General features: G+C 53.8%; 2 protein-coding genes across 10 annotated transcripts in view; one reads left to right on the top strand and one right to left on the bottom strand.

Annotated features, from left to right (window-relative positions):
• SNRK (SNF related kinase) overlaps positions 1-8320 on the top strand; it is a 47986-nt gene extending 39666 nt beyond the window's left edge. For all 5 annotated transcript variants that reach the window (XM_036219689.1, XM_036219687.1, XM_036219690.1 and 2 more), the window contains 2 exons: positions 560-694; positions 4425-8320. In XM_036219689.1, the coding sequence (XP_036075582.1) occupies positions 560-694; positions 4425-5649 (1360 nt within the window). In that variant the 3' untranslated portion in view covers positions 5650-8320. The remainder of the gene's footprint in view (positions 1-559; positions 695-4424) is intronic.
• A 7480-nt stretch (positions 8321-15800) lies between these two features.
• ANO10 (anoctamin 10) overlaps positions 15801-25971 on the bottom strand; it is a 144345-nt gene continuing 134174 nt past the window's right edge. For all 5 annotated transcript variants that reach the window (XM_016141260.2, XM_016141259.2, XM_016141261.2 and 2 more), the window contains one exon: positions 15801-16320. In XM_016141260.2, coding sequence (XP_015996746.2) covers positions 16249-16320 — 72 coding nt within the window. In that variant the 3' untranslated portion in view covers positions 15801-16248. The remainder of the gene's footprint in view (positions 16321-25971) is intronic.

Below are 25971 nucleotides of genomic sequence, written 5' to 3' on the forward strand. Positions count from 1 at the left end.
CATTGCTTTTCAGATGGATGAATGAACGCATAGATTTTATTCCAAGAAGATGCTAATGACGTGCTCTCAATTATAATTCATTAATGTCTAAAATTCCAATAAATGCAGAGTATAAAAATAAAAACATTTCCTAATTTTCATATTGACGCTAGTGTTTCAGTGCATATTCAGATAACTCATCTCGTACTTCTAACGGAAGCAAGCAAGCCAGCTTACTGAAAGTAAACACTTTGACGCAGATTAAAGTTTTGGATAATGTGTACGTTCTTAGAAGCTTCATTACCTTTTGTATTTCCGAAACTGACGTCCAGCTCAGCTGCCATCGCATTTTGGATTTTTCTTACTAATTGAACATTTTTATGCAGTTGTTTTGTAGAATTTCAAGAACGATCTCAATAACTACTAGCTGTTTTTTTTCTTGTTTGTGTTCTTTCATAATTTTAAAGACTCCAAGTCATTGGCTTTCACTTGCTTGTACTTTAAAAACAAAATCAGTTCTGCTTGTGAAAATCTGAACCTGCTGATGTGGCCTCTGTGTTCACTCCCTTATTTTCTTCAGAGCCCTGGAAACCAACAGGTACAACCACATCACGGCCACTTATTTCTTGCTCGCCGAAAGGATCCTGAGGGAAAAGCAAGAGAAAGAAATACAAACGCGATCTGCCAGCCCCAGCAATATCAAGGCCCAGTTTAGGTGAGAAAAAAATCTTCACTGATTTTAGTAAGTTAACATTTTGAAATAGTGAACTTTTTTTTTTTTTTTTTTTTAATGCTTCCTAACTCTGTGGGTGTGAGAGTATAAACAGTGACGATGGCCTCATTGGAGGGGCCACTCGCGGGCTCTCATGTGCTTTGGGATCTTGGGTCCTCTGTCACCTCCCGGGCTGAGTGAGAAGAGGGGCCGTGGCTGCTGGCCTGGCCAGGAAAACACGTCCGGGGAAGCGGCCTTACGCCAGGGCGGCCGTCAGTTATTTTCATTAAAATCTTCCAGGCCCGACATGTGTCTATGTGTTCTTTTCTTTAATTTTTCATTCCAAGAACAAGGCCAAATTTTTCCTTATTTAAACTAATTTTTAAACATAAGAGGCCCTTTCTGTGCCGTGGCCTTCTCTCTGATTTCAGAGATGTGCCAGTCAGATCAGCTGGTTTGATTGATGAGGTGCTCGACCGCGGGAGTTGTCACAACCTCTCCGTGACGCGGCTTCCTGGCCCGTGCGGTGGGAGTAGTGATGTCCCCCGCCTCCTGGGGTGGTGGCGAGGGATGGGTGATTCAGCTCTGTGATGAACCCCCACTGGGCTGCACGTGGTCGCTGCCGTTGACATGGCTGTGACCCGGCCACTGAGGTCCGGTAAAGTAGCGAGTGTGCTCTCGGCCCTTGTTCTCGAACTCCCCTTCCCTCCCCCTGCTCCCGCCCCCTACCTTCCCTACCTTCCCAGTTCCTTTTTCTCCTGCCATGTTAGCTTTCCATTCAGAATCAGAGCCTTGGAACTGTTTTACATCATCATTATGAAATTTGTTTAGAATACCTTTCTGTTCAGGTAAATAGATAGGAAATATTTTAGCGTTTCAAAAGCCAAAGGGCACTCCTGATTCTGAATACTTCTCTGGCTGTATGTCCAACTGCACAGGAATATATGTGTCTGAATATATAGTAATTATTACGTAGAAGAAAACCATTGGGTTTTAAGTTACTTGCAGTCAGCTTGCCACGTGCAGGTTGTTGCTTGGGCCGGAGCGACAGAGAGCAGAAAGCAGGCCCAGGTGGCCAGAGGACACAGGCTTAAACGTCTGGACCGAAAGCTGAGTGTAGTAGCCTCATTTCTATCCTGGATGAATCCTGGATGAATCCTGTGGTCCGGTGTCTGCTTAGAGGGGGACTCTTGGGCATGAGACATACCAGGAGAGTGACTTTGAGGGGGCGGGGTCAGCCTAGCCCTGACCTGGGCCCCGTACTCGGAAAGCGTGGCCTCGGAGCCATCACTGCACAGCGGGCCACTGGGTCCAGGGCCACCCCAGTCTTTGGGAGCAGAAAACATTTGGATTTGGGCTGCTGCCTGTTCAGTGAAACAGAACAGAGCTCAGTCTAGGGGTGACAAACTATGTCACTCACTGGGTTAAATTGGTTTTACTTTTAGAAATTACGAAGCCAACAGTAGCTGTAAAGAGGTGTCAGAGCCCTCTGTGCAGTTTTCCTTGTGCCCTCCTGGGGATTTGGGGGACGTGCCGTGAAGCCCCTCTGCCCCCTGGAGCCCGGGGCCCACCAGTGGGTGGCGGGTGTCTGCTTTCTTGCCTTCTCTTTATGTCACTGTGACTTTACTTTCAAAATCCTGGGCCTGACTTGCCTTTATTGCGGAGTATGCCTTGTGGTCAGAGTGACCGGGGATGCAGAAACCCGGCCTGAGCCGGGAGACCGCTGTGTAAACCAGCGTGGCGGGGAGGGGCAGGGCAGGCCAGTGAGTGCCAGCTGCAGAGGGTGAGTACCTGGGGTGCTCTGTCTGGCAGAGAGGCCTTGCGATGTCCTGGGGGAGCCGACCTCAGCATGGGAGAGTCTCTTGCCACACCCATCACAGAGACCGTGGGGTGAGGACCGCAGAGGTCCACCCACTCAGCAGGCTTCCACTCTGAGGGCTTCACGGGTTGCAGAGTGCAGCCACTGCCCCGGGGACCCCAGCTAGATGTCACTGTCTTCAGGGCCGTGTGACCTTGGGCATATTACTTACCCTCTCTGTTTTGATTTCCTCATCTGTGAGCGGGAGACTCGTAGCACCTGCCCCCTGGAATTGTGGGGGAGCAGATGAATAATCCGCCGGGCCGTCAGCAGTGCTGGCGCTCCTGTGAACCATGCCGTCGGCGTGACTCGATGGTGGTTCTCGTTGGCGGTCTGTCTTTTTTGTTACACAGTAAGCCACAGTTTTCTCACCGTGTTGTGTTTACAGAGATCACCGCTTGCTCTGTCTAGTGCAGTGTTGGGCTCAGATACGTGCTCAGTACACACGAGCGACTTGACAGTTTGATTTACCACGTGGACGAGAGCGACGGGGCCGGAAGCGGCCGACAGCGCAGCGCTGGCCCGCCCCGCGTCTGGGGCTCGGGTCTGGAGGGGGGGGCGGAGAGAAGAGCCTTCGTCACGTCTGTGCCCCCATCCTTGAGTGGACTGGCCGCCGCCCTCGTGGGTCAGACATGTAGTCAGCACCTCGCCTCCCCGCACAGGACCCCCGCCGGCCCCCCACCCCACCCCAGTGCTCACTGGGTGGGATTCCAGGGGCCCCTTCAGGAGCAGCCTGAGAGGAACTTGTGTTCGGTTCTTCGGGCCACAAGGCTCAACGGGAGTTTGTCCCGTTGTGTCGGTGGATGACAGGTGACTTGTCCAGAGGCAGTGCTTGACCTCAAAAACACTGTTGAGCACTCAGCTTTTATAAACAACCCGGCGGTGACTGTAGCAAAGGGGGGACCCACTGCATCCCCAAGAGGCAGGCTAAGGCTCTGAGCTGGGGGTAGGGTGTCTCTCATAAGTTCCTCTGAGTTTTATAAAGCTACAGATTTACTGGGGTTTAACGTAATTAGGATGAAGGGAAAATGTCGTAGTGTGGAAGTTGCCGTTTTAAATGTCTCTGGCATCTGCTGGTCTCCCGGGCAGAGAGGACAGGTGAGAATTCCAAGGTGTTTATTGAAAATAGGCTGGAGACCTCAGTTTCAAAAGTCTTTTTCTTTGGCTACCAAGCAGTGTTCTTTTACTTGGATGGTTCCAGATTGGGGAGTAAAATCAAAGTTTAACGGTAGATGTTGCTCTCCAGCACGTTGTGTGGGCATTTAAAACATACATATTTAGGTTTAGATTCGTACATTTTTTAATTGGTGAAGAAGAGATTTATCTATGCCAGACTCTTCTCGCCAGTACGTTCGTGTTTAAATCCATTTAACTATTTCCATTTATTCTTGGAAACACCAGACTTTGGCACGGTCCTGTGATATAGCTGGAGGCCTGGAAGTTTCAGGTGAATTTTATTAGCAGTAAGATACCGTCAGAGGCGGTGATCTCAGACCCAAAGGAGCAGAACACGGTGGCGTTTGGGTTTTGCTTTGGCGATAACTCCCTTGTGCTTTTAAAAACATATTTTTCTTGTGTTGCGGGATAAACTGTCGGATGGAAGAGATGGAGCTGCGCCCCGCCCCTTTCCCCAGCCGGGATGTTTTCTTGTGGCCGCGAGCCACTGACCGACCCACGCTCAAACACCACGTTTGCCCTTCTGGCGTCCCCGGGGGTGGTTGCCGGACGCTGGCCGGGTCTGCAGGGCTGCAGTTTATTGTGCTCTTCCTTTCCCTTTGAGGTCTGTGGGTTTTGTCCCATAAGTGTTATGTAACATCCTTCGGCAAAGGCTGCACATTATCACATGACTTTTCTTTTTTCCAATCTGTTACATAGGCAGTCATGGCCAACTAAAATCGATGTACCCCAGGACCTTGAGGACGACCTCACGGCCACCCCTTTGTCCCACGCGACTGTCCCTCAGTCTCCTGCTCGGGCCGCCGACAACGTCCTCAATGGCCACAGGGGCAAAGGCCTCTGTGACTCCGCCAAGAAGGACGACCTCCCCGAGATGGCGGGGCCGGCGCTGTCCACGGGGCCGCCCGCGGGCCTGAAGCCCACGGCCAGCGGGCGGAAGTGCCTGTTCCGGGTGGAGGAGGACGAGGAGGAGGACGAGGAGGACAAGAAACCCATGTCCCTCTCGACCCAAGTGGTTCTGCGCCGCAAGCCGTCGGTGACCAACCGGCTGACCTCGCGGAAGAGCGCGCCCGTGCTCAACCAGATCTTCGAGGAGGGCGAGTCGGACGACGAGTTCGACATGGACGAGAACCTGCCCCCCAAGCTGAGCCGCTTGAAGATGAACATCGCGTCGCCGGGCACGGTGCACAAGCGCTACCACCGCCGGAAAAGCCAGGGCCGCGGCTCCAGCTGCAGCAGCTCGGAGACCAGCGACGACGACTCGGAGAGCCGGCGGCGGCTGGACAAGGACAGCGGCTTCACCTACTCCTGGCACCGGCGGGACAGCAGCGAGGGGCCGCCGGGCAGCGAGGGCGACGGCGGCGGCCAGGGCAAGCCGAGCAACGGCGGCGGCGGCGCGGACCGGGCCAGCGCCGGCGACCGGGGCGCGGGCGGCGGCGGCCCCGCGGGCGGCTCGGGCGGCGCCCCCGCGGGCTCGGCAGGTGGCGCGCGCCGCTGCGCCGGCCCCGCCCCCGCCAACGCCACGCAGCTGGCGGCGCGCGGCGCGGGCGACCTGGTGCAGAGCCTCAAGCTCGTGGGGCTCTGCCTGGGCTCGCAGCTGCACGGCGGCGCCCGCTACCTCATCGACCCGCAGAGCGGCCTGGCCTTCTCCAGCGTGAAGGTGCAGGAGAAGTCCTCGTGGAAGATGTGCATCAGCTCCACGGGCAACGCCGGCCCCGCCGCGGCCGTGGGCGGCCTCAAGTTTTTCTCTGACCACGTGGCGGACAGCACCACTGAGTTAGAACGGATAAAGAGCAAGAACCTGAAAAATAACGTGCTCCAGCTACCTCTGTGCGAGAAGACTATCTCTGTGAACATCCAGCGGAACCCTCGGGAGGGGCTGCTGTGCGCCTCCAGCCAGGCCAGCTGCTGCCAGGTCATTTGACTGCGGCCGCCGCCCCGGGGCCCCGAGCACGCCTCCTGGCCCCCTGCGCGCGCGGCGAAGGCCGGCTCCCTTCACCGCTTCCCTTCCGGTTTTACTCTTTTAAAGCGGGCAATTATTTATTCCTTTTTCATCTGTTCGCCTGGCGATGTGACAAATGCATGGTCTTTGTGCATGCTGCTGCTAGATGACTACTTTTCCAGCCGAAAAGTCTATCGTGTAATTTTTACATTCATAATTTTAATGTGGATGATCAGGATTAAATTAAAAATGTATATTCGGAGCCTAATATACATGGAGCACTTAGAAATTTGATGTTCTGCACTTAACCTAGGAAGAGGGGGGAAAAAAGATGCTTTCGTTTCCTTGTGAAAAGTCAAAATTCCTGTCCTGCCCGTCTGTGATAGGGAAACTCCGTGCTCTGAGGCACACTCTGTGGTGTCTGAGACAGAACCAAAGCAATAACGGTGTCGTGCCCACAGGCCTGGAGCCCGCGGACGGGCGCCTGCCAGCCCTCCGCGGCCCGCGCGGAGCAGACAGCCAGCGTCTGCCCGAGAACCTTAAAGCCGTGATTTCAGCGTACCCACACCTGTTTGTCTTAAGCTACAGTGTGACAGAAATGTTTGGGCTCTTAAAATTTTAACTGAAAAAGATTTTCTTGTAATAGGTGAGATAAAGTACTTAGATTTATAAGGCAGCTTCTCCTGTAGTGGTAAATTATAAGCAGACAATCCTATTTTAATAATGTGATAAAGTGAATTTCGATGATGTCTTTACTTCTAGAGTGTCTGTTTAACAGAACAAAAAGATGTAAATTCCTGTAGGGCACAGCCCAGGGTTTCCTTGAAAACCCTGTAGATAGAAGAAACTATAGGGCCTAATGTGGAAGCAAAGGTGCACACAGAGGTTGGTAAAGTCAAAACCCCATTAATTAAAAAAATTCCATATATATGTATGGATTTGATTTTTAAGTTTGGTAATTAGTTGTCTCTTTTGTCATCTCCATGTTACATCCTTTAGCTCGAATAGCTATGAAAATCGGCCAACGAAAAAACACACATAAAAGGGTAAAAATTCACACAGCAAACAAAGATGCACAAAGCCTGCCTCGTTTTGGGTTTCGTTCTGGTTTGTTTTCCGCTGGAAGTGTCTCTCACTTTGCCTTCCTGCTAAAACAATAATCAAAGAACTCTTGCTTTAAACTATTCCTGTACAAAGACTACTTTTGACCAGATAATCGTCTTTCGTGGCATTTTATCTGTAGGACACAGTATATTGCATATTGCTGATTTTGGAAGGGGCCACATGCTACTTTTTCATGCTGTGCCCTAGGCGGTGGTGGGTGGGGGGCGGGGGTCTCATAAGCAGTGCTTAGCGACATTGGGGATGGGATGTGGCTGGGCCCCGGGGGCCTCCCCATGCTTGTCAGCCTCCAGTCGTGTCCCTGAAGTGACAGTCACCTGGTCCATAGAGTGGGCAGAGCACCAGAGGATGGCATTCCATTGGTCACGGTTTCTCCAAGTACACACTGATCTCGCTACTTTAGGATTCACATATTTTACTCAGAACTCCGAATTTCACTATATACTTACTAAGCTAAGTAAAGAAGATACTTAAAATGCTTGTTTTACTTTCTAGACCTAGGCTAGATATGTTTTAAGCTACAGCTCTAGTTCATTGGGATATTTATAATTGAAAGCTACGAGAATAGATGTGTGGGCGAAGCCATAGAACATATTTGCTTGAAATTCTTGAGCAGGGATCTTACAAAGGGCCAGAAATAAGATGTGTGGTTCACGTGGAGAGTGAGCGTAACATCTGTATTAAACGTAAAAGAGAAGTTTATAAAGGGCATTGGCAATAAACTCTTTGTTGCAGCTGTTTTCCAAGTAATGTAAATACTCTTTCCTGTGATATGTATAGCCTTGGAATGGCACCTTTTAACTAACCCATATGTGTTTGGTTTTCAATGGTTTTTTTATATTCAGATGTATATATGGTGCTCACTTTAGGATCAGCAGTGTTGACCATTTATGCTGCATAGCTGTATTATAGCCTTATTAGTTGTGTGTGGTTGGTTGACCCTCTGGGTATACAACTGTTAGTCTGAGTGGCGTCTTCCTCATTTGTTCATAAGTGAATGATTGTGCATGTGTCGTATGTCATAATTTGTCGTCACATACAAGGGAAGGAGCGAATAACCATTACATTAAGATAATATTGGACCAAACTATTTACTTGCTCTAAACAGTTTCTTGTACCCCTTAACCTGTCTTCAGAAGTTTCATAGAGTTACAGTAGTGTGTAAATTAAATATTGTGGAAAAACAATTAGTCTTGTATTTTTCTGTGTGTGTGTGTATGTGTATATATATATACATATATCTGTGTGTGTATATGTATATATATAAAATTATGTACTTCTGGCAATTCTATCTGTATTTAAAGATGTGACAATCGACACCTATTTTAAGAAGTCGTGAGACTGAATCAAATTAAAGGTAACTTCTACCAAGGAAGAATTGATGTGTTAAGAGGGTACAGAATTATCAGCCTATTTGGTCAGTTGCTTCCGCTGCTGGTTGATTTTCCTCATTGTGTAAACATTGACAGGTATGTGACAAATGGGAAAAACAAATCCAAATAATAAAGTGGCATATTGTTGTTCAGCAATATGAACCGCGTCCCGTGGTGTTTCTTCTCCCGGGTGCCGCTCCGTGGAGTCCCCACCCGGGCTGGACGCTGAGCCCCTGCATCACCACATGTGACCGAAAAGTACAGTCTTCACTGTCCTCACTTTAACCTTGTGATCACAAGGCTCAGCGGGGCCCCAAGGCGGCCCGGTCATTATCCTTCATTTCCCCCATTCACCTGCTCTCCTCACTCGGCTGGTCACCATGCTCCATAACAACTGAATAAACCGAAGCCGTTGGAACCGCCCAAGGCCCCACGCCCGCCACCCTCCCTCTGCGCGCATCCACGCGCCCTGCCCTTCCTCGTGGCAGTGTGACCCCGAGGTGGGTTCCTTTGCAAACTTCACAGCTGCGAGGCAGCCCTGAGGACTTGTCCTTCTTACGGACCTTGGCTTCTCCACTACATCGCTCCTAACGGCACGCAGCAAATACGATTTTATTCCCCTGTCTTTAAAGAATGGTTTTGTCGTTCTCTCGCTGTTACCACATTTCTCTCTTCCTCTTCTCCACTGTCTCTTGACCTTTTCCAGTCAGGCTGGTGCTGCTATAATCCCACCAAAACTGCTTTACTCAAGGTCGGCAGTCACCTCCATGTGTTAATCCAATGTCAGTTAAAAAAAAAAAACACACACACACAAAGACATATAATCCACATGCCACACAATTTACCTATTGAAATTGTACTACAATTCAGTGGTTTTAGCATATTCTCAAGAGTTGTGCAACCATCACCATAAACCCCCAAACAAATCTTACACCCATGAGCACGTTCTCCCTCTCTCTCCAACCCCCCAGCCTCAGCCCCAGGCAACCACTGATCCATGGGGCGGTTCAATCCTGTGTTAGCATTTGGTGAGTCCCTCACTCTTCCTTGCAAACTTCCCATGGTTCGGGACCCCACTTCTACCTTGCGGCTCTTTAGTCCACCAGCGTCTCATTCTTCCAACCTCTAATCTCGAAATACCCCAAGGTTCTGCTCTGGATCCCTGTTCTACCTGTGGTCTCGATCCCACACAGTCTAATGTTGACATGCTGTTAGAATCTGAAAACGTCGAGCCTGCATTTCCCCCGGGAACACCGGGTTCCAACTACCTAGTCGGCTTTGCTACTCAGATATGTCTAACAAGCATCTCAATTTTTGCAAGCCCAAAACTACTAATTTCCCCCTTCAGATCCTTACCCCTCAACGCTCCCCACCTCAGAAGCAGCAACTCTGAAACTTCATTAGTTTTGCACAAGCCAAAAATGTTGGTGTCATCTTTTACTCATCCCAACATCTAAACCATCAGCAAATGTCACCAAAAACTGGCCCCTTATTACCTCCGGTGCTACTGCTCTGATCCAGGATGCCATCGTCACTCATCTGGACAACCGTAAATGCCCCTTAAAGGGTCATTTTGCCCTTGTTTCTCTCGTCTACTCTCCATTGGGCAGTGCTAAGCAATCCTTTCAAAAGACTAACTCGTATGCTTTGAAAGGTGTTTTAATTTCTGCATATTTGGGATTTTTTCACAGAAGTTTTTGTTACTCATTTCTAATTTAATTCTCTTCGGGTCAGAATTCATGCTTTGTATATTTGCAGTCTTTTAAAACCTATTAAAACTTGTTTTATGGCCCGGCTAATGGCCTATCTTGGTGAATGCTTCTCAAGTGCTTGAAAAGTGCTATTGTTGGTAAAGTGTTCTATATCTGTCAGTTCAAGTTGATTGATGATGATATTCAAGTCTTTTATACCCTGATTTTCTATCTTATATACCAATTAACGAGAGAGTAGTGTGGAAATCCAGCTGTTATTGTGGACTTGCCTATTTCTTTGGTTCTATCAGTTTTACTTCATGAAATTGGAAGCTCTGTTTTTAGGGGAATGTACACATGTAAGATTTTTTTTTTTTTTTTTTTTGGAAATCGATCCCTTTCATCATTGTGAAACGTACCTCTTTATCTCTGGTACATTATTCTTTGTCCTGATGTCTGCTTTGTGTGATATTGATATAGTCACCCTAGCTTTCCTTGACTTGTAGAAGTATGTCTTTTTCTTTCTTTGTACTTTTAACCTGTCTTTACGTTTAAAATATTTTGTTAGTTTTGCTTTGTAGACAGCATAGAGTTGGGTCTTGCTTTTTATATCCAGTCTGCAAATCTTTGACTTTCATTTGGAGTGTTTGGACCAATTACGTTTAGTGTAATTATCAACGTGGTTGAGTTTATTTATTTTTTCCGTGACAGTTGACATTCAGTATTATATTAGTGTACTTATATCAGGTGTACTTATATAACTTATGAAGTGATCCTCCCTCACATGGTTGAGTTTAAATCTACCATCTTTCCAGTTTTCTATTTGTCTCATCTGTTTTTCATTTCTTTTTCCTGCTTTCACTACATTCTTTTGGTTTAGCTCAGTGCTTTTTATTGACTTACTGGTTATACCTCTTATTTTTTAGCTCTTGCTGTAGAGAGATAATATACGTATTCACAGCCCACCTTAAAATAATGCTACTTCCTGCGGAATGTAAGAAACTTCTAATTGTATACTTCCATTTGCCTCCTGTCATACATTGTATTTTTCCATATGCATGTTTTTGCTTTAAGTAGTTTTTAAAGAGACGAAACATGAGAGGGAAAGTCTTTTATTTTGCTTACATCTTTATCATTTACAGCACTCTTCATTTCTTTGGATAGATGCACATTTTGATATTTTCCTTCTAAAAATCTTTAAAACTTCTTATAGTGCAGGTCTGTTGACAATACGTTGTCGGCTTTTGCTTGACTGAAAAAGTATTTTTACTTTATTCATGAAGGATGTTTTCATAGAATTCTAGGTAGACTTTTTTTTTTTATTGCAATGCTGGACGCTGAATTTTACCTTGTTGAGTGCTGAACTTTCAAATATTCATGTAAAAACTGTCTGATTTTCTTCTGGCATAGTTACTTAGAATCAGTTGGATTCTTTTGGGTCTTGCTTTTAAAGTGTATCAGGACAGATCCCAGAGCAGTCTTTAGGACTCAACTGGCTCATTATGGAGGCGACGTCCTTCTGAGCACTCTACTGAAGTCTCTCAACTCTGGCTACCGGGAACATGAACTGTCCCCAGCTTCCTGTAAGTTCCAAGCATTGTTCGGCCTACTGCTTGCCAGGGGTTCTTCCTCCAGCTTCAGGTAGATTTCTTGCACACCTGTACTGATCAGTGCTCCAAGACTGCAGCTCTCCAGAGCTGGCTAGCTCTGCCACAGACTTCAGGTTGCCCCTTTGCCCTTCTGCCCCCACAGTGGGCAAGCAGGGATGGGGACCCTCAGACTCCTGGGCTCTGGGTTAGGAGAGATGAGAAGGGGAAATGGGGCCCAAGCACACCGACTGCTGGGGAGGCACCGATTTGAGGACTTCCGACTCTAGGACTGAGCACTTAGAGGACACCTTACTCCAAGCGGGGCGTTACAGGTGGGGATATCAGGAAGAGGAAAAAAAATGGATCTTGGTCTTTGTGAGTCCCTAACACCCCTTTGGGGGCAGGAACAAGCTTAGATTAGCAGCAGATGATTATCAGAGATGGTGTCAGGGTCAAGGCCGTTAGCAGAGGGTGAGTCAGGCGAGGAGTTAGTGCAGGGGACAGAGTAGCTGAGCAGGATTCAGATTGTCGGCTCCTGTGGGAGGTACAGGGGACAGCAGTGGACTCTGCTGAAAGAGAAGAATCCATTTTGCTGCTTGTACCTTTCCACAGGGAGGCCAGGGGCTCGGGCTTAGAAGACCGGGAGAGTCAGAGGCCTGGGGGCACTGCTAGAAGCTGTTGCCGAGCAGAATGCCGGCATTAAGGTGGGAATAGGCTGCCTCGCTATCACACTGTGTATGGCCGGTAGTCACTTGGGGCCCCCATATAGTTCAATGCTCTGTTTAGTCTGTTGTCTTGCAATTCCTAGTGACTTTTGAATGAGGGTTTTCATTTTAATTTTACAGTGGGCCCTGCGGGTTATGCACCTGACTGAGGGAAGCTTTATAGATCTGTGACCTGCAAGCGTGGAGGAGGTGGCCTCGACCGTGAGAACGGGAGACTTCGGTGAGAAGACAGGCCGAGAGAGAGCGGCCCAGGCCAGAGAGAGCAGTCCAGGGTCCATCTCAAGCGTGGGGGCGAGAGAAAGCACCGAGGAAGCCAGGAACGGAGGGTCCACAGCGCGGGAGGCCAGCGGGCGAGCCTGGGGACGTCTTGGGGCCGAGCACTCTGCGCATCAGCTCTGAGCACCAGAGGCTCCTCTGCGGTCGAAAGGAGCGGGCCCGAGGTATCAGGTGACAAGTGGACATGGTCACAGTGAACGTGTGGGTGTCGCTGTGGCAGCGCCCCACAGAAAAGGATGGGCAGGGGGCGCACCGCCCCGTGTCGCTGCGGGGGCACTGGGGCCTGCCCAGGGCCATGCCTGTGATCCCAGGGCCCACTCCTCAGGTGGCCCACCTGGACGGGGAGAGAGGAGAGTGGACGACGCTCTTGACGTTGCCTTTGACCCTTGACCAGAGGGCTGGGCAGAGCAAATTAAGGCCTTGGACTAGAGGGTTCCACTTTAAACCACATGAACCTCCTACCTAACATGTAGATGCACCTTGCTACCAAATGCCTGAAAAACTCCAATTCTGTGGCACACCTGGTCTTAGGGGATCGTGGACATATAAATGAGACCAAGTAGGGCAGCTTATTGTTCCTTGTGATGAGGGATCATTTGGATTCAGGGTCTGAGATCTGGTCTCACAGCACTTCCGGAGAATTCCAGCAAGCCGAAACTTCCCTGGACCGGATGGCTATTCCCTGGGACCCGCCACCTGGGAGGTAACTGAGATGGGAGGAAGGGTCTCTCGACCCCCAAGACGCCCGTGGTCTGATAGGAATCAGTATCTTCCGCGTGTCTGCGTAGGAAGCAAACGCCTGGACCGTGGGCACGGCGTGGGCGGAAGTCTGCCGCACCGCTGAGTCCACGCAGGCTACTGACGCGGCTCCCAGCCCGCTTCCTTCCGTCCCCGCAGAGCGACTCGTAGCTGGGCAGCTGCTGCAGCCGGCCACTCCCCGAGGGCACTGTGGACGGCCGGGGCACCCCGAGCCTGGAGAGCGCTGTACACCTCACACTCACTCTTGGTTTCCCCGTCTCTGTTTAGCTAACTCCATCTGCAAAGGCCAGTCTTTGGCCTCGCGATCTGGGGTCGGGAGGGGCAGAGGTCACTTTGAGTGGCTCTCCGGCCCCCACTGGGGTGCAGACATATGCGGTTTCTGCTTCTCAGGCCAGACAGTGACGTAAGGGGAGGTACGCGTCGTGTCTACACTGCCGAGCTGCCCTCCGGGTAACATTCGGCACGCGCCCTTGACTGTCCTGGTGGCTGAGCAGCGCTTTAATGTGACGTTTTGGTGCATGCATGCTCTCCGTACCTCGGCTGGCCGTGCAGGCCGGTGCCCGTGGGAGACTTGGGGCGGGGGCTGCTCCTCCAGGCGGCCAGCAGACCCGGCCTTGACCAGCTCGGCCCCATCTGCATCCTCCTGCCTGGGCCTCGGGCCTCAGGTGTAAACGGGGGCTGGACGAGCAGGGGGACGGAGCCGCGCGACCTGATGCTTCGCACCGTGTCCTCCCCTCCTGAGGAAGTTCGCAGCGTCGTCAAAGGTCTGGAGAGGCCGAGTCGTCGGTGTGATCTGTGCTGCAAGCTCAAGGGAAACCGCCATCGAACCTCTTTCCCGTGTTTTCGTTACCGCGAGGCCCACACCCAGTGACCGGACGGACAGAGGGGAGCACCGTGTTCACGTGCGCGGCCGGGGCGCGGGTGCCGGGAGGGACGGCGGTGTCCTGCCTGGCTCCCTCAGTTACGATGGTCAGGACCGCGAGGTGGGGGACGGTGAAGGACACGCCTCGGCCCCTCGCACCCCCGCTCCTGAGCACCTCCCACGAGCTCGATGCCACCCCCTCTGAGCACTGAGAGGACCTCTAGGGGCCCAGGGCACCTACATAGCGCACCCTTCCTGCCAGCCTCCCTCTTGACACGACCCAACCTGTCCCCACATCCATCCTCCTCCCCGCTGTGGCCCACGGCCCGGTCCCTGTGGAGATGGCTCTTTTCTCCCCAGGCACGACTGTCTTGTCCTGATTAAGTGGTGTGGTTCTGCCTGGTCAGACCGAGGCAGGGCAGAAGGAGGCTTCCAGGATGATAGTCAGGCGCAGGGACCTGGGGGCTGTGCAGGCACCTCACAGGGTGAGGAGGGCCACCCGGAGAGAGGGTGGCTCCCAGAGCCAGCTGGAAGCTCTCAGGTGGGAGATGAGCTGATGGGGTTCACATCCGAGACCCAATGCCTCACACCCAGCGGTATTCATGCAACTGGCCCCCAAAGCCAGACTCCGGGGAAGATGAAGAGCTGGACCCTGGGTTCCCACCCGAACGTCATCCTTTCCTGGCACACGCAGGTGCCTAGGCTGGGACCGCGAGGGAGCTCCGGGGACTTGGGGATCAGGACCACAGTGGTCACAGCCATTCGCGGGTGTTTTGAAGCATGAGCATGTTCTAGAAAGCACTGGGCAAGCATGGAACCACCACTGAACACCTGTGCCGCGCAGCGCCTCGGACCACACGGGCGGGGCAAGGACGGCCATGGTCCAGCGGGACTGACTGACCAGCCACGAGTGGCAGACAGGAGAGCTGGGGCTCCCAACCCCAGGACGCTTGCAGGGGCTGCTGGGGCCACCCCCATCCTGACGTGAAGATGGGAACCACGGCGCTGGCCCCTGGGGGAGAGGCGGGTCTAGAATCTGAGGCCCCTCGGCCCCTCCCTGCTCTTCCCCAGGCAGCTGCGGCTTTCCGAGGGGAAGGGCCCACGGGTCTGCCGGGAGGGGCATGCGCCCGGGTGGGGGCAGGCTGGCTGTCTCACGAGGCAGTTTCAACAGCTGGCGGGAAAAGGAAGCGAGGCCCAGGCCTCTCGGGGTGCTCCTCACCGCCAGACCACAGCCAGTCACTGCCTTGTGTCTAGAACGGCGGTCCCCAACCCTTGCGGCACCAGGGACCGGTGCTCCTAAGAGAATCGAACGCCTGAGGATGTGGGGTGGAGCCGAGGCTGGGGGGCGGCCGCAAACGCAGACGAAGCTTCGCCGGCTCGCGGGCCGCTGTCCAGAGGCCTGGCGCCTGAGCGGGGCCGCGCCAGCCCACGTGGGCTACGGTGCCTGTGAAGGATGCGGCCGTGCGGACACAGGCAGGGAGGAGGACAGCGGCCCTGGGCAAGACCGGCTGCTCCTCCGCAGCCGTGGCCCCGCCAGGGTGCCGGGTGTGGCCGCTGGCCCTCGCCTGGCACCGAGGGGCGGGCTCCACTGGCAGCGGAATCCCCCCTCCTGGGACTGCCCGGGCTTTGGCTGCAGGCTACGGGGGGTGGGGGGGGGCGCCCAGGTGCCCAGCCCCACCCTCGGCTCGCGCTCGAACGGGCCGCCCTGGGCTCCTCGTCCACGCGTGGGAAGCAGCTGCGGAGATGCGCGTGGCCTTTAATAGCTCAGTTACTGCCGCTCAGACAACGGGTCTGCGGACGTGCGGGGCAGGACCGGGAGGAGGTGCTCGGGTGTCGGGTGCTGGAAACACACTACGCCGTACCCCCCCCCCTTCAGCTGAGGCTGGGAGGGAAGCGCCCCCAGAGTGGCTCCGGTGACGGCACGGTGGGCCGACACCCCGACCCGCCGCCTGGCCCCATGGGGCCCTGGGCCGTGGCGGGGGCAGGCGTGGTCACCATGAGGGCAGCTCGGGGAGCTGGTGGCAGCAGAGGCTCTGGAGCCAGGCGGGGCGTGTGGGGGGCGGGGCTTGGGAGGGAACTGCCAGGAGCTGGGCCCTTTCCCAGCCCAGAGTCTGGACACCGCGGAGGGCGGGGAGCCTGCCGCACAGAGCCGCCGCGCTGCGCCGGGTGGCCCTCGGCCTGCGCTCAGCCCGCCGACTTCTCTCCACCTTCTTCCCTCGATTCGTCCTTCAGCTTCTCCGCCGTGAGCTTCATTTGCTGTCGAGAGAACACAGGACCCTGGGTGAGCCACGCAAGCCCAAGTGGTGGCACCGCAGTGACGGCCCGGGGTCCCGCCCTTCATGGAGGAGCTGTGGCCTTCCGATGCCGCCCAGGCCTCCTGAGAGCAGAGCCCGGGTCTGGACACGTGGGCGGAACCGTGGGAGCAGGGTTTAGCGGACAGCTTTAGGGGGGTGTGTGTGGACTCTTCCTGCAGGGGATGCAGCATTTCGGCGGGCCTGGAGCAGAGGGTGGGCACAGGAGTCGACGCTGGCCCAAGGACACACCTGCCCAAACGACCCACGGCTGCGGTGTGTACGTAACCTTCAGCCAGGCAGGGCGACGAGACGGTCTGATTTAGCGCACACACTTGGAGAGCAGAACTGCCATGTCGCCCGAGTCTCCCCAGAAGCTACTTTTCGCGTCTGCTACCTTTTCTGTCACTAACACTCCTGTCCTCACTTCGCCTAGTCACCGATGTAAAATACCCCAACCAGGGGAACGAGCATTCCGGCCGGGATTCACTGCGGACTCTGCCAGCTGGTGTCATCCAACACTTATTCGACCTTTTAAAATGCCTTTTAATGAGGGAGGGAGAGCGGGAGGGGGGAGAGGAATCTGTTTTCAGATTTGACAAGTAACCCTAAGAAATTAAAGGCTAAATAAATTTAAAGTAGAACCATGAGGATAAAGCATTCCCTAGCTTGTCACGGAATCTTCCAGCCACACTTCCCCAGCATTCCACAGAGGAAAATCGAAATGGGTTGTGATCCAAAGGGCCTTTGAGACTCTTTTCGAGGTGCGAGTCGTGCCCCGTCCCCATTTATGTGTATGGCTCTGGCTGGGGCCCGCTGTCCTCGGCACAGGCGGCAGAGGAATCTGGCAGATCCCACGGGACGGGCCTCCTGCCCCCGCCTCCCCCGCGGCCGGCCCTCTCCCCCGAGCTCCCTCTGGCAGGCCCTCTCCCCTGAACGACCCGGCCCTAAGCGACCTCAGTGCACCTTCTGGGAGGTGTCTGGACTCAAACCCTCTCCGCCGCTCCTCCCCACCTGCACTGCCTGCCCTGCCGAGGGCAGCTGCTAAGAGGCTGGGCGTGTCTGGGAGGTCAAGGGGCTGTCTACACTGAACTGCACTTCTGGCAGCAAGGGCAGGATGACGGCCAGGGACCCCACAATCTTCTCATGCCTCAGGCCAGGAGGCAGGGACAGACTGCACAAGTGACCTGTCCCCATTTCTGTCCTTCCTTCTCCTGTCCTACAGCAAGGCTTCTTTTGAAGACAAGTGATCAGGCCCCAGGGTCTGGTGGGCTGGCCCAAGCCCACCCCTAGCCCAGCCCTTCCCTCTGTGGCTGGGTCCCTCGGGGCTTGATCTGCCTCCTGGAGCTTTGTGATCACCGAAGGGGATATCCTGGGAACACTGTGCTCCTGGTGGCCTTCACCGGGTTGTGGGGGAAGCTGGAGTTCGGCTTGTCTCTGTGTCTCTGTACTCCCCTGCTGGACACGCTGAGTGAATGGCAGGACCAGAACTGAAAACCTGTCGCGAAAGCCCAAAGAAAACCCAAGCAAACCGCTGCGACAGCCTGCTGGCCTGAAACGGAGCCACACTGGTTCTGAGGTCTGTGAGGCACATGCAAACCTTTCCTGTACAGACGGGGCCGGCCCCCACCGCTCCTGCCTGAAAGGTGGCATCAGAAGCCATCTGGCCTTGAGATGGCTTCTCTTCTCTCCGGTAAAGCAACTGCTGTCTCCTGCTCGTGGGTCTGGATGGCCTCGGTTTGCTGTCATGCAACTTGTACGAGGACCCATCACCCACCCTCCTGGTGATGAGGAGCCGGGAGGCTGAGCCCCAGCCCCAGCCCTGCGTGCTTCCTACATCCTCCTCTACCGGGGAGGTGGCGAGCGCTGGCAGAATTAACTCTAGAAGCACAGCACTTCTGATCCGAAGGAACATGATCGTTCAGCCCCGAGGGGACTCAGAATCCGGAGCCCTTGTTAACGGCAGACTCACATCGCAGGCCCTTCCCTGAGAGGCTGACTCACAGCTCCACAGTGGAGCCAGGACTCTGAGCTTGTAACAAGCCCTGGAAGTCTGTGCACGGATCACCTCAGGCCCGGAAGTCTCTCTAAGCAAGCTGGTCGCAGGGGTTACGGCAGACGGGGTTATGGCAGACAGGGTTATGGCAGACGGCTTCCAGGCCACGCTCTGGGCTCCGGCTGAGCTCCAGGTGGCATTGGCTGTGTGGCTACTGCTGGGCCCAAAACCACCTCTCGCAGCTCAGCTGTTTAGTTCTCCTTAGCCACCCTGTCCGGGGGTAGTGGTGGCGGGGGTTGGGGGTGGGGCAGGGGGCAACGTTATCCCCTTTAAAATGAATCTGGCTTCTCTGGGATTCTTAAATTAAAACCTTATTAAACATGTAAGCAGGATAATAGCGCTGACTTACTTCCTACAAAAAGTATCAGATGGAGAACAGAATCTTCCCCCAACTCATGAATCATTAAAATATTCATGTTCCAAATTACTTTTTAAAAAGCGCAGACTGGTTCTTTGCATCACTATTAGTAACGATCATAATAGGAACCTAATCACTACGCGCGCCGGCCACACGTGCAGCTAACCTGAGAAAGAATGCGTGAGCGGATCCCTGTTCCTCTCGGAGAAGAGTGGAAACGTTTTCTGAGACCCGCAAAGCTTCCTGCAGCCCCGGGACGGCCTCTCACCCTCCCAGGCTTGGAGTGAAGAGTCCCCCGAGCTGGGCCATGATCAGCTTGGGGATCTTCCTATTGTAGTAGTCAGGAATTCACCAGCTACAGAGGTTCTGCACCTGGGCAGCCCTTGGCCAAAGGACAGAAAGGGCCTGAGCATCCATCGCTTCCTGTTTCATGGAGAACTTGGGGCCCAGACTGTCCTGGGCACTGACAGCACCAGTCGCCAGCCCCTCCCTCCCCAGCCCCTCCCTCCTGATTTAATTGGCCTGGGGTGTGGCCTGGGCAGCAGGGGTTTGAAAGCTCCCCCAAGTGCTTCTACCCTGCAGCTGGGGTGAACCACTGCCCGAGAGGAAGCCTCTTCGCCAGCTCTGCCGGGAGCGGGAGGGAGCCTGCCCGCTGCACCCCGGCACCCGCGCGCCCCGGCGAGCACGAGCTTCTCTCTCTGTGTCGCTGACAAGGCTCAGCAACTTGTGGGGTCAGGGCAGAACCGAGCAAGGTCTGGCAATTCAGGTGAAAAGCGGGAAGTACAGAACGGGCCCTCTGGGGTACCCTATTCTCACAAAGACCACTTTTGTTCGACTTGGCGGGAAGCTGGCCGCAAACAGCAGTACTCCGAACACGTTCTGACACCCCAGTTACGAACTCCAGCTGCCCGGGCCTGGCGATGCCAGCGGGCACCAGTGCCACTGGGCCGCGCTGGAATTCTGTCTGCCACCTCTCCTGGAGGGCCTGGCTCCTTTTCACATTTGATAAAATGTAAAAGGGCGAGGCTTGCTGACAACCAAACTCGCCAGTGCTCTGAACCCCACCTCCCCACCCCAGCCAGCTCTTCCCCTAGCCGCCCCATCCTAGGGACTTCAGCCACCCGGCTACGCAGACCAGAATTTCACTGTGGCCCTGCCCTGTCTTCGGTCTGCCTTCGACTCCACCTGCCAAGCACCTGCCACCCCTCCCATCTCCCACCCTGGGTCTGTCACCCCTGCTACACTGGAACTGCCTCGTGGACTCCCCCACGCTCGTCCAAAACCAGATCAAGCCGTGTTTTAAAACAGGGCCAGGACATGCCACCGCAGAGCTTTCCCATAGGCTCTGGACGAAAACGCCAGCCCCTCTGCTTCTCTGAACCCTTCCCCGCTGTCGCCACTCCAGCCTTGGTTCTGAGTCCCAGCCACCAGCTCCTGTGGCCTGCGGGCTGCCTCCCTGCCCTGCCCTGTCCCTGAGCCTTGATCCTCGGCCACCCCTCCACCCCCCGCCACCACCAAGTCCTTGATCACTCAGCCCAGGGGAGCGCCTGCCACCTTCACATCCCTCTAGTTTAATCCCTGCACTCCACTCATCCTGGTTTTTTTTGTCATTGTTTACATACATATTTTTTCTGCCTGAAATGTTCCAGTCCACCCAGTATGTGATCTCTGGAGAGCCCAAGGACTCTACCCCCTGGGCGTACCACGGTGCTGCCAAGTGGGCTCTCCATAAATACTGGAAGAGTAAGCGCCACGGCTTCCCGAAACAGCCAGGCAAGTTATAATTCAGCCGATGTGTTCAGCAAGATCAAAATGAGCAGGTAAGGCCTCCGATCTCACGGGGAGGTAAACGACGCGCTCGCCGAACACGCCTCGCTGCCGCTGTGGGGTGTCGAGCACACGCAGGCGGCTAGTCAGTATTTTCCGAGATGTGGAGCCGAAGTGGCACACGCTGTCCTGGTTGGTGGCGATGGTCACAGAAACCCATCCAGGGAACCGGCACGCTCTCTCTACACCACGTTTCCCCCAGGCAGAGGGACCTGGGCCAAACCTTGTGACAGGTGGAGTTAGGGATAAGTCAGGTAATTTTTGAAGCTCACGACTATTTTTATGGATTAACTAGATCAAACGGGCATGAAATTCGTCCCTCACGTCGTTTCTCCATCTTCTCAGAAACCGTCCTTCTCCCGGCGCACGCCTGGGCCGTGGACAAGGGACCGGGCTGTCCTGTCGGAGCCCAAGGAGCCCGCCTGAGGACTGGGTCCTTTCCTTTCAAGGACTCGCCTGCTCTTTTAAGCCAATGAGAGCAGAAGACCCGGTCTAGAACAGTTTTAAGAAAACATCTAAAAGTTCCTGTTTCTGGCTGACAGTGTCTCCTTCCTGTAGGCAATAAGATACTACTTAAAAAAAAAGGGGGGGAAGGAATTGAAAATAAAAAAGAAAAGACCTCTTGGAGAGTCTTTTGAACTCTATGCAGGGAGCCCCTGGCACCTGGTCTGAGACACCAAAACTGCCCCTCGCCGGTGGGGAAAGGGACCTGCCATAGGCTGGGCGTCTGCAGGTGGCCCTGTCCTCACGGACGGGCCCTTCTCCTCAGCAGGGCTGTAGTTTTTGATTGGAAAGTAGCAATGGCTTCCTTTTTTGTCCCCATTACGCTTTTCGGAAACTGGAAAATTCTAGAAAGATGGTGCCTGGCCCATGTGATCAGCGCTCTCTTTAGTCGGACCTTGGGAACAGAGATGACGGTCACAGTTCGGGTTACACCGTGGGCCAGCACGCGCCTGCTGAGGCCGTGCGGCTGCAGACACAGGCTTCCCGGCTTCCGGAGTGTGGCGGAACTCCCCCTCCTCGCTCCACTGTCCGGAAACAGGAGCCGGTCCAGCTAATCGGTGCCGAGTGAAACAGGCCTTCGAATACGCAGCTGTTCCTCGACCACCGCCTCCGGTTTCTCACGTGAAGCCCAGAGCGGCAGAGAGCGGAAGGGATAAGTCGTTTGCTGACAGGGAATCAAAGTTGTAGAAGATAAATGGATTTCGCCTGCCACCTAGAATGACCAGCAAGTCAGCTTGTTATGAGGAGACAGAATAAATGTTTCAGGAGCACATGGCCAGGTTTTAGTGACGTGATTCTGTCTCACCTAGCAAAGCCCACAGCTGACTCGGTTCATTTATGTGGCTGCAGGAGGAGGAAGCACATTGACGTTCCCATAAGTTGCCTTTGACAAGTCAAACAAGCTTTGCGCCGAATAAGTAATCATGCAGTCACACCAGGTTGTGGGTATAGGTATATGTTGCCATTTGAACTGAGCATTCCAGAGAAGTCAAAGCACACAGAAAATGCTCTGGCTTAGCAGGCTTAATTGAAAGGCCATGAGAACCCCTGGAAGGGAAGGAGCTTCTCTTATTTTCAGGAAGGAGCTGGCATTGGTATCGCGACTTCCTCAGCACGCTAGAAAAAAAAAAGGCAGTCACTCCCCAGGCATGCACGATGCAGCGGCCAAACGTCCCAGGCTGGAGGAAGCGATGGCTGACCGCACGAGGAAAACATGTACTGGACGGAAATGGAACAGAACAGCGGGTGAGTCAGAGCCAAAAGGCCCCAGCGCAATGAGAGGACAGCTAGTCCCAAGCGAGGCCCTCACCAGGCGCACCGGCCCACCACCACGCCGACACCTGGAGAACGAGCCCGTGCCTCCTGGGACGCTGTTCGCTCTCGGCATTTAACATCAGGCCATCTGTGCTACCTGCTGTGAAGAACCTGCAGCCCCTGGGAGAATGCAGGAGACGCCTGGGCCTCTGGCCACCACGCTGACGCACCTGGCAGAGGCCCTGAACCTGCCTCTATGGCCCGTTCTGCCTAGGCCCCTCCGCCTGAGGACACTGCAGCCCTAAGGCAGAACCCGGGGCTCCACCCCAGACCTGCTCAACAGGAATCTGCATTTGGACGAGATCCCAGGGGCGAGTCCGAGTCCGAGTGAGCCCAGAATACAGCTGGAACATTCACTTACTAATTCCTTAGACCAGTGCACAGTCATGAATACCAGCCATTCGTGCCACACGCTCTGCAGACACCGGGGACCCTGCAAACCCCCCAGAGTGGAGCCTGGGTCCAGCAGCGCGGGGCACAGGGCTGAGGTGCCAGTCACCTCTAGGCAGGAGCTCGGTAGGGAAACGAGGCGGCAGTGAGCGACTCTACTTGGGGCCAGCAAGGGTCAGGAAAGGCAGGGGAAGCACTTGACCAAGTGTTCATCTAAGGAAGGGGTCTGCTGAGCAGTCACTGAGAGGGGCTTTCTGAGCAGCGAGAGTGTGATGCCGAAGGATAAGAGTGATGGAAAAATCCGGAGAACGAGACTGGGCAGGGGAGGCGGCCAGGCCGGGCCCCGGAGGCCCTGGGGTCGCGCCCCTTTGTTCTGGACACTACTTTCTTCCTGCGACCGGTTACGTAAACGTTTCTGGCAGCCTCGCTTCCAGCTCATTTGAACTTGCAGCCAAACAGACAGGCCTGCTGTTCTCACATGTACTTTGGTCAGACTTTTTTGCCTCTACTTTTTTCTGTGATCGATTTTTTTAAAAAAATCAAATGTGAGGCCTTTGGTTCATCCTGATTAAGCTGTAAGGCGCCCCTGCCTGGCCTTCATCGTCGCAGCCTGGCACGGTCCGAGTGTCCTCAGCACCTTTACATCTTCCCTTTCTGCCTTCATTTCGTGCATCTCCCACGCAGTGTGCATTTTCCTGACCCTCAGAGCTCACTGCAGACTTCAGTCCATCAGAATAAGACACCTTCCCGTCTACTGCTACTTAATCCTTCCCTGCCCAGGTGGTCTCTACTTCCTCTTCCTGTATGATCCCGTCTTCACTCGACAGGTGAAAAATGCTAGGTGCTCCCCTATCGTCAGGCGTGAGCTAGTAACCAACTCCTGGCCAATGGGGCTTGATGGTGAATCTGCTGGCGGACTTTTGGGCAAGACTTTCCTCTCTCATATGATGAGATTCTATGAGAAGCCACCTTTCCCTCTCTTGCCTCTGGACATACGTGTGAAGATGTGGCACCTGGAGCTGTGGCACCCCGTGACCAGAACGAAAGCCAACACACCCAGGATGGCTGAGTGGGGGACAGCAAAAGCCTACCTGGCTCCTCATCGCCGGGCTGTCCCCCAAGCCAAGGGCAGGCCCACTTAGGGATTCACCGTTATACTCCGCCTCCGAGTCCACTTTAATAACTTTCATTCTTTACATGTGAACAACCCAGAAATGTCCCAGGCTATGAAAGTGCCGAAATCTCATCATTCTACGTCCTCCTGTAAGTTACTGGGCATTGTCTCAACTAAATATGACATTTTTGCTGTTGATAACTCTACCTCGTCCAAAGGCTTTGTCTGGGCATGTTTTTCTCCCATGAATTATAATTTAAACGTCTCTTGATTGCACTGGCCAATTTTCTGACAAGTTCATTCTTCTCGCGTATTCTGAGGTACGTCCTCCGGCTGTCATGCTCCAGTATTTTAAGCCTCATTTAGAAACCCAAAGTATGTTCTCTGACATTCCATGCAGCTATTTATTTCTCTTTCTTTTTGGCTATAAGGTCTTGACCCCCGAGGTGAAACAACATCAGGTCTCTCTCTTGCGCGGGGTGCCAGCATCAGCAGAGAAGCAACCCGAGTCGTCTCCTATGAGCTGAGCTCCCTGTGGCCTCTCACTTGGCCCCATGAGGGGGCTGACCTCGGGTGTCCAGTCTCCTCCCTGCAAACGCCCCCTCAGTCCAGCCCTCACAGGCGCCGGCTTCCGCTTCCCCAGCTCCGCTCCCAGATCTCCTCTCCCACCCGCCCTTACCAGCGTAAGGCGACCAAGCCCGCCACCTCCACCCTACACTGGCCCCTGCTTACTCTGCCGCACACGCAAGCCTGGGGACTGAGCTAGTAGAGGAAGAAGGCCTCCCCGGGAGGGGAAAGGTGTGAACACTCCCAGGGTATCGTAACTGGCTTCTTCTATCACACTTCGTTTTCACGAGAATCAGGGAAGTTTAGGGTAAGTGGTAGGCTGACGAGTGCTGGCAGACTTGTTTTCACATCTCAGAAATATGTGCCAAAGTGGCGACGTCCTTCCTGCTTGGCGGAGCGGGCTTCATGCTGTGCCCGCTGGCCCCGCCCCGGGCCTCATGGCCTCACGGGCAGTAGCAGGCTTCCTCCGACCCGTCTACGAGTGTTTCTTCTTGTCCAGCTTTTCCATCAGAAGTCCAGCTTTTCCCTCTATGGGAAAACCTTCCTGTCATACACACACCACCAGTAGCTCTGCATTTTTCTTTTTCCCTGGTGTCGAATTCTTCCACCCTCACCTCTTGACTCTAAGCCTTTTCAGGACATTTGTTTTCCTGGCCTCCTTCTTGAATTTTTTCCACCCCCCACTGGAATGTTTAATCCCCTCTAGAATGCTAGAGCCCGGACCTTCTCTCCTAGCAAGACCATCGACTAGTTTATAGAAAACAATCCGCACAAGCATCTCGCATGTGCACGCCCTTTCACACGTGGCAAGCTCCCCGGGCTGGCGGAGAAAAGCCGAGAGGGGCAGCAATCGCCCGGCACAGCTCACACCTGAACGAGGCAGCGCGGGCTAGCGGAGGCCACCTCGCTGGCGCCTGGGGGACGCTTGGCGTCCTTTATCTCCCATTCTTAGGGTGTTTCCCACGTTATAGGTGCAGCCACTGACCTGCACTAAGGTCAGATCACATGCCCTGCAGCTACTAAGTTTAGGTCCTGGGATATAAACTCAGGGCTACTTAGCTCCAAACCACTGTTCCTCCCAATTCCTTTAATTTCCATATTTTCTGGCATTCGAGGCAAGTAACCTCCTCTGTGGCTTTTCCTATAACCAGTTTTTTGATCTTGGGAAACTATGGCTGTACCAGTCTTTGGCTCCCACCCACTGGAGAGGGGCGTGCAGTGGGAGAGTGGGCTGGGCAGCTGACTGCCTGATGCAGCGTGTTTACAGCCCGGGGAGAGTGACCGCCTGCCCCGAGGCCCCCAAGGGCAGTTTCCTAGAAGATTCTTCTGCTTTCCTTTTAGCTTTCTCATTAAATAAATGACAGATTTTGAAAAGCATGTTTTTAATTTTGATTTACTGTCATTTGTCGATATTTTTCTTTTATGGATTGTGCTTTAAGAGTTGTATCTAAGAAATCTTTGCCTAATGCTAAGTTGGCAAGATTTT

This window comes from Rousettus aegyptiacus, unplaced genomic scaffold (assembly GCF_014176215.1).
Source record: "Rousettus aegyptiacus isolate mRouAeg1 unplaced genomic scaffold, mRouAeg1.p scaffold_m13_p_4, whole genome shotgun sequence".
NCBI classification, from domain to species: Eukaryota; Metazoa; Chordata; class Mammalia; order Chiroptera; family Pteropodidae; genus Rousettus; species Rousettus aegyptiacus.